Source organism: Chenopodium quinoa, unplaced genomic scaffold (assembly GCF_001683475.1).
Source record: "Chenopodium quinoa cultivar QQ74 unplaced genomic scaffold, ASM168347v1, whole genome shotgun sequence".
In the NCBI taxonomy this organism is placed as follows: Eukaryota; Viridiplantae; Streptophyta; class Magnoliopsida; order Caryophyllales; family Amaranthaceae; genus Chenopodium; species Chenopodium quinoa.
The window spans coordinates 10,675,313-10,683,996 of NW_018745024.1; the positions used below are offsets into that span (position 1 = coordinate 10,675,313).

Genomic DNA, 8,684 nt, shown 5'->3' on the forward strand with positions numbered 1-8,684 from the left:
GCATCACGTCTTGTGCTCACCTTAAGTAATGACATACATTATAAATTTAACACACAAATCATCATTACATGTTTTTTGGTCAAAAATATGTTCATAATATCTTAAAACTTTCAAATCACATACATAAATTACAAAATATATGTTGATTTGAAACTAAAATACGCATTCTTATCTGGATACCAATTCATAAATCGCTAATATAGAGGATGGAAAAGAGTCAAAAGACCCTCCACCCTCTGAGGCCCATTATAACTAAACAAGACACCAAGTCACCAAGTATATCCCTTGAACCTCTTCTTCAAAAGTCTACTACCAATAATAATCATTCAATATTCACACTTCTACAGCTTAGAAAGTCAAGGGTTTATGGAGGGTTTTACAGCTTCTACTCACCTCTAACAACTCTTCTTCCTCCATTAATGACGCCTTCTTCTTTCTCTCTCCTCCTCCGCCACCACCACCATTATCACCGCCGTCATTTTCTCTCTCCTCTCATCCGACACTTCTCTCACTCCAACACTACTACCACTTCCTCGGACCCACCAAAACCCTCCTCTCTTACTTCCCGGTTAAGCTTCGTCTTCGACAAAATCGACGAAATCGAGAAGGAGCGCGGTGAGAAAGATGATGCCCTTCAACGAATTCGAGCTTGGCGGGAATCCAAGAAGAAGCTCAAGCAATCTGATGATGGTGGTGGTGGTGTGAATGATGCCGGAAATGAGAAATTAGGGTTAGGGTTTAGTGATTCCGGTGCTAATGGGGGTGAAGAAATGAGGGGTTTTGATGTTGCGGAGAGTGGAAGGGTGGAGGAGGTGAAGAAGGCGGGATTGATGAAGAAAGAGATTGAATTGGCGCACCCGTGGCCGGAATGGGTTGCGTTGATGGAGAGATTGGTGCAGCAGAATTACTTTGATCATAGGAGGAAAGATGAGGATCAAATGATTGAGTGTTTGGGTTCGGTTGATGTTTCTGGGTTTGCTGAAGAAGAGGGGTTTGATTTTACTAGGGATTGGAGGACTGTTCATGCTGCAATTGTTAATTTTGGGAAAGATCGGTTCGATATTTTGAGGTAGTTGTTCATTGCTCTACTTGTTCTTGATCATCTTATCAACCTCCCTTCCCCACCCAATAACTTATAGAGAGGAAATGTTTTGATTTAATTGCTTGTTTGATTTCCTATGATTTTTTTGGTTATAATAGAAAATTAGAAATGAAGAATGAAATTTAGAATAGTAGGAACTTGCATTTTTGTCCATTGTTTTGCTGAGTAGGAACTTAGAGGGTTAGTCTTTGTAGTTAGTTGATTGCTGGAAATGGTTTTGATTCTATTAATGAGTTTCATTTGTTTTAGAGAGTTGGTTGATTAGATTAGGCGTCAGTTTTCACATAGTTAATGTACTAGTTATTTTTGGTGAGTATAAGGTGACAATGTGACAACATTGCATCCCCTTGAAACTTTACATTTTTGGGAGGTGAATCAAGTTTTATTGCTCCATGCTGGCGTCAGTTTTATTTTTAGAATTCAGACCCTATTTCTTCCATGTCAGACTGATATTCCTTCTCAGTATTTGTCTTCTTGTGTAGATTTTGGTCACAGATTTTCTTGTATTGTTCTTTTGGTCATTTTTTTTAAATTATCCATTATGATCTTGCAATGGGTCTTAGCTGGTAGTTTGTTTTATATAGTAATATTATGGACTTCTCCCTTGAGTCATTTTATTCTTTTTAAACTGGGAATTAATTTCAGGTCGTTGTCGAGACAGGATATTCAATCATTTGTCGGGTTTGGATGTCCCAGTGCAGACAAAAAGGTGGTTTTTTCTGCAAAACTGTTGAGGAAACATGCTCATCTTGATGAAGGAGATGTAAGTGTTGCTTCACTTGTAGCTAAGTCATAGCTCTCCGTTCAATGAATTGACTGCTTTGGGAGTTTTGCAGTTACCTCTCTGTTTCTCATATACACCTTTGGGAGGTTTACAGTTGAAGTTTTTATCCAGGGTTGATGTCTTTTTCTTTCATTCAACTTGTGATTGCCTGATTGGGTACAGGTTTAAAGTTACATTACTTGATACTTAAACTGTGTAAATGTTAGTATTTTACCCTCCCCAAACCCTACTGTTGCAAGTTTTAACAGGGATCTTAATGTATTTCTTTGATCCCTTGAGGCCTTGACAATATTGATTTTGTTTGTCTTACAAGCTGAGAGGCTTGCAAAATGCCATTTTTTGGAGTTTACTATGTGCTTTCACCATCAAACTCAAGCTTGATGAGAACAAGAATATGTAATTCAATAATTTTTTGTGCTTTTTGTCTCTATAGTGTGTTTATATCAATGGTTTTTGTGTGCATTCAGGTTTGCAGTTCCTGCAATTTGAGAACCAAATGTGAAAGGGCGTATTTGGTTACAAATAAGGAAGATGAGGCAAGGACGATTGATGTGATGCGTGTCTTATTAACTTATGGCTTTGATCCTATAAATGGATCAGTTGAAAACAAATCTTTGTTGAAGCACAAATCTGTGAAAGCAGTAGTCCGGAAATTGCTTCATGAGGTTGTCAGGTTAAGTGCAGTGCCAATAGATCCCAATCTCCCTCCTCCAGTGATCAAGAAGCGCCCACCGAAGGTGAAGCAGCCACCACCTCCACCCAAGAGACGAGTGGGACGTGATGACATTGAGATGAAAAAGGGGGACTGGTTATGTCCAAAGTATGTCTCTCTTCACATATAGATTGAATTCTTTATTGCTTGATTATGTTCTGTGTGTTAAAGGGGTTTTGTTTACTCGCATTTTATGTTTGTATCAGTTTATATATCATTATCTATCCTTGTGTCTTGAACTTGTGAAGCTTACTGTCACTTTTGATGATTCTACATCCTAGATCCTACCATGATTTATTTTTTAGGAATGTGGTCTTCAAAAAGTAGACCCTTGCTCTTATATCAATTTTCCTTTGATATTTGGGAATTGCTCTATATACTCACTTTCCAGTTTGGGTGTTTCAAAAAGTTCGACTCGCCTTCACTTTATTTTATTGGAAAAATTAGAAAAAATAATCCCAACTTTCATCAATTTTGGTAGAATAATCCCAACTTTGGATTATTCTGGAATAATCCGAACTTTAGGGGGTCTTCATTTTCTTCAGTCCCAAACCGGTCAACGAGAGTCAACAACCTTTAATAAGAGGTCACATGACACGTGTCAGCTTGAAATTGGTCCAAAAAAATAAATTAAAAAAAAAAAACAGAAATCAGAAAAAAAAAAAAAATCCCCCCCAAACCACCAGGTTCCCCCACCTAAACCACCCCTTCCACCAGCCCTTCCCCCAGCCCCCAGCTCGAAATTACCCCCCACTCAGCCGGAAAACTCCCCCACCCCCCGACCACCATTCCCCACCCACCGAAACACCTCCCCCTCCCTTCCCCCACCCACGAAACCCTCCCCCCTCCATTCCCCCACCCCTGTAAAACCCTCCCCTCCTTCCCCCACCCCGTAAAAACTACCCCCTTCCCCCACCCTCGAAAACGGCCGGAAACGGCAAGAGGGCTTATTTTCCGGCCGTTTTCGAGGGTGGGGGAAGGGGAGGGGAGTTTTTACGGGGTGGGGGAAGGGAGGGGGTTTACGGGGTGGGGGAAGGGGAGGGGAGAGGGTTTCGTGGGTGGGGAAGGGAGGAGGAGGTGTTTCGGCGGTGGGGAGTGGTGGTCGGGGGGTAAGGGGAGTTTTTCCGGCAGGGTGGGGGTAATTTCGGGGTGGGGGCTGGTGGGAGGGGGTGGTTTAGGTGGGGAACGGGTGGTTTGGGGGGTTTTTTTTGTTTTTAATTTATTTTATTTTTTTGGACCAATGACAAGCTGACACGTGGCTTTTAAAAAACATAAAAAAAAAATTAACCTTCTCAACAGGTAACCAGTCATTAGGACTGAAGAAAATGAAGACCCCCCAAAATTCGGATTATTCTAGAATAATCCAAAGTTGGGATTATTCTACCAAAATTGATGAAAGTTGGGATTATTTTTCCTATTTTATTTTGGCAAGCCACTATTACTACCCTACCCCTTCTTACTCCACACTATATTCTCCCTCTGTTTTTGTTTTTAAATGCATCACTTGAGATTTTACACTATTCATGCATCAGTTCTCAGCACACCTTTTCCCCACACTGGCCCACTGTGTTATTTTATCCACTTTTTTCTTAAACCCACCCACCATCTATTTATCTCTCTTAGTTTGTCCACCTTTTTATTACACCCACTCATTATTCCAGACTTTCCTGGAACAAAGTGTTTGATGAATGCGTTGAATTTTCTGGAATGGAGGTGTAGGTCAGTAGGTGTATATAAGTTGTTCTTACAGCAACAGGAGTAGAATTTCTTAGATAATGATTTGTTTGTTGGTTGGTTTGGTCAAAGTGCATGTGAGAAAAAAGGTATGGCTCAAAAATGATGAGGCTTGGGGTTAAAAATGGGTATTGGACTTTTCTGAGGTAAATGATGAATAATTTGGCTATTTGTCTGCTATGTTTTTGGCTGCATGACACAGTAATTTACAGATAGTTTTTAGAATTGCTTGAATTTCCCATCTTGTAAAGGGGAATCTGAGATTTTGTTGTGATAGACTTAGCATCCTCAACAATGTATATTGTTTGTTACCATATTTTTTTTTCCTTCTCTTTTGATCTGTTAATTCTGGTAGTTACTGACTGCAGGTGCAATTTCATGAATTTTGCAAAGAATAATGTTTGCCTGCAATGTGATGCGAAACGTCCCAAGCGGCAGCTGCTGCCAGGAGAATGGGAATGCCCTCAGTGAGTTCCTTCCCTATATTGGCTTTTTGGATCCTATATTTGATGACTTCTAGTATAGTGACATGGATTTATTGCTATTGATTTTAATTCTTTTTCTCCCCCTTTACTCCCATGAAGTAATCTGCCTCAAGCTAATGAGACAAGCAATTACTTTATCATGTTCTGTATCCATCCTCCAGGTTGTCCTCAGTTTAGTCTCCTCCTCTCCTCCAATGTTAGAGGCCCTGTAGTTCTTTAGAGATTTATAAATTAAAGTCAAATTTATGGTGTTAGAGACCCAGGCCAAGAATTCTCTATAATACCCCCCCCCCTCCCCTCAAAAAGAAGAAAAAAAAAACACTCAATGTTATTGAACATTAGACAGAAAGAATAATGGAATATCCTGTAAATAGATGTCTACAAACTCTACATCAGTTCTTGGTTAACAACTCTCAATTTTACTTGTTAAGGAACACCAACTACAGCATCTACAATCTGTATATTTGTTCATTGAAAATTTGTGATCTGATTCTCAGAAGAGTAGTCAATCTTCTTCTCGGAATTGTACCTTTGTCTTCTTATTCCTTGATCCCTTTGAATGTATGTTTATTAGTTCTCTGACATTGTTGTGTAAACTACAACTATCTGTTGGCAGATGCAACTTTCTGAACTACAGAAGAAATATGACTTGTTTCAACTGCGAACATAAGCGGCCACCTGATGAATACATGGAGAATCAGATGCAAAGCAGGCCGCAGAGACCAGTTACAAGAATGGAAAGGGCTCCGGATAGGGAACAACTTTCCAATGCCTGGAACTTTGACTTTGATGATGATGAATCAGATGGAGCAGATGTTGCAGCTTTTGAGTATGCAGATGCTCGTGCAATGAATGAAGATCATCATCTGGATAATCCACCGGAAAATGGTAACTTCAATAGGCCTCAGGACAACCAATATGGGTTCAGCAGAACCCCAAGGTTTCAGGAGAAAGAGCCTCCAATGCCTGTACAAGCAAAACACAGTACTGGCTTTGATGATTTTGACGATGAGGACGATGACATTGATAGCTATGAAGTAGATAATCAAAACAGAAATCAGAACCAGGAAGCTTCGCCTCTTCGCTTTTCTGATGTGGAAAATGAAGGTTATTCCGACGCTGAAGAAGATGACATTCCAGGATTTAGCAGACCAAGATCTAGTCCCTATTCCAAGTCTTTCAATCAACAAGGTTCTGTATCTGATTCAGGGGATGATGATATAGATTTTGATTCAGAAAAGGACCTTCCAGTTCACCCTAAGTGGAAATCAAGTCACGTTGCTGATTCTGGTCGTAGAAATAAAGCTTCACGTAACTCATCAAAAAGAATGAGTTTTGACTCTGATGAAGATGATGATAAGCTTGCTTTTGGGAGCGATGATGATATTGAAGAAAGATTCTCATCTAGACGGCGTAGGGAGAGCCATTATGACTCTGATGAGAGCGGCCTTGAACACGGTGAGAATTATAACCAAACCAGAAACCGTAGTGGGTTTAATGGAAGTTTTGTAAAGGGCAATGACTTTGATCATGACTATGGTAGATCTTCTCGAGGCTCTCTTGGTAGTCACAGGGACTCAATTGAAAATGTACGTGGGAATTCGAGTATGAGGGGAGGATTCCGTGGTAGACAAAGGGATTCGTTTGAGAGTTCAAGTATGAGGGGAGGCTCTCGTAGACAGAGGGATTCATTTGATGATGAACATGGAGGTTCGAGTACGAGGGGAGGCTCTCGTGGTAGACAGAGGGATTCGTTTGACAGTGAACATGGGGGTTCCAGTATGAGGAGAGGCTCTCGTGGTAGACAGAGGGATTCGTTTGACAGTGGACGTGGGGGTTCGAGTATGAGGGGAAGCTCTCGTGGTGGACGGAGGGGTTCGTTTGACAGTGAACGTGGGGGTTTGAGTATGAGGGGAGGCCCTGGTGGTAGTTGGAGGGATTCATTTGATAATAAACGTGGGGATTCAAGAATGAGGGGACGTGATAGTCAGAGGGGCTCATTTGATAATGGACGTGTGAGCGGGAGACAGAGGTCTAAAACATCTGCAGGACATGGAAGACAGAGGTCTAATGAGTCAGATAACGATTGGTCAGATCATGATAGACCCTCCAGGCCACGGAGAAATGCAAGATGATAACCCTGAGTGTACATGGATCATCTCTGTTGTTGGCTCTCTCAGTATCTTGAATTTGATACTATAATCCATGGTTTTTTGATATATCAGGTTGATAATTATTCAGTTCTGACAGAAAAATTAATGCTTTCATATATTCATCATGTCTGAATACAAGGTAGTTACATCATGGAGTTCTGGAAATTGTAAGCTTGGCTGGAACTGCTCTCTGTTCGACATAAAGGAAGAAAAACAGAAGTGAGGGATTCCTCATCTATTGCAGATTTGTAGCATGCTTATGGGCGCATGTGAGCAAATGTGATAGCATAACTAAGAATAAAAATACGGAGTGCACCGTGCACAAGATCCTTGTGTTCATATGTCACACTTCGGGTTGATAAATTACTCGGCGGTTTCAAGCTCCAACATACACCTGATAATCTGTGTATGTGTATCTGCCTGCAGAGTGTAAATGAATGATAGATGACCTTAGGCTACAGTCACTACACCCAAAAAAAAGTACAAGGGGGGGATTCCCCCACCGCGCCTTCCGCCTCTCTCAAAACCTTGATGTTAGCTATGTTTGATATTCTTTTCCTTGTTACAAGTTTTGCGAAACATTTTCCTATGTTATAAGCATTGTTAGAATGACAAGCCAAGCAGATTATGTGAGAAACATTAAAGTTTTAGTACTTCATTGGTCAAACCAAGCACATTATGTTACAATGACCAGCCAAGCAGATTATGTGAGAATCAAAATTGGTCAAACTTATTAAAATCATGATAATTAAAACTAGCAATAGATTTGTAAAAACCAATTTTATGGTTTTCCGATTTTTGGTTTTTTGGCTTTGCATGTAATTTACTTCATTGGACTATCACATTTTCATGACAAAAATTCAATATCTTATATATTCTATTCAATATTTCAATTCTTCTTCATTTACCATATGCATTGAAAAAATCAAAATACAAGATATTCAAAATCAAAGATCGACCTCCTCTTTACCCTACGTACAAGTTAGTTGAAACCATGCATATATAAATACATGTAACCTATGCATGTATTAAATAAATCTCTTATGCTTTTTGTTACATAATCTCATACATATACAAAATACATAACAAGCCTACATTATATTATTACAAACCAAGCTTCAAAAAATGAGTCTTACTTATAATAAGATCATTAAATCGTTGATGATCTTGATTTTGTTTCTGAGCTTTATCTTTCTTATGGAGTCTGTAAACGGTAGGTTGCTAAACCACAACGTTGACAGTAACGTTGTGGAAAACAAATGGAAACAAGAGGAGGCTACTCTTGTGATATCGGATGTCAAGCCTAAAAATCGACCTTCAAGGCCATCATCCTCGAGTAGTAGAAGTTATATCCCTATACCTGGAAGTCATTGAGCGTCCCTACTTCTAAATTAAGCTTATGAGCTACTATTGCAATAACAGAAGATAAAATGAGGAAAAAAAATGTTAATTTTATAAGTGGTTTTATAAAATAACTAATTTAATCTTGTATTCATTTATTTGTTTGCTATAAATGCATAATGATATAGATTGTACTGTAACTACTGTTAGTTTACTCGTTGCACTTGTTTACATGGAAAATTATTATAATAATAAATAAGTATTTGAGGAATTGTAACTTTGTAATAATATTAAGTGCTTTAAAATAAGGGTAATGTTATAAAAGCTATATATAAGCATTAAATATATTCTTGAAAATTGTATAAAATTAGGA

At 39.2% G+C, this 8,684-nt stretch overlaps 1 protein-coding gene across 1 annotated transcript; it reads left to right on the forward strand.

The window, feature by feature from the left end:
* The first annotated feature begins 829 nt into the window (after window positions 1-829).
* On the forward strand, window positions 830-7,863 carry LOC110708637 (uncharacterized protein DDB_G0283697-like). The gene is made up of 5 exons (XM_021886814.1): window positions 830-1,069; window positions 1,764-1,865; window positions 2,354-2,706; window positions 4,701-4,799; window positions 5,434-7,863. Exons 3-5 carry the CDS (start codon window positions 2,441-2,443, stop codon window positions 6,950-6,952), a joined length of 1,884 nt encoding a protein of 627 aa, XP_021742506.1. The 5' UTR covers window positions 830-1,069; window positions 1,764-1,865; window positions 2,354-2,440; the 3' UTR covers window positions 6,953-7,863.
* The last annotated feature ends 821 nt before the right edge of the window (window positions 7,864-8,684 follow it).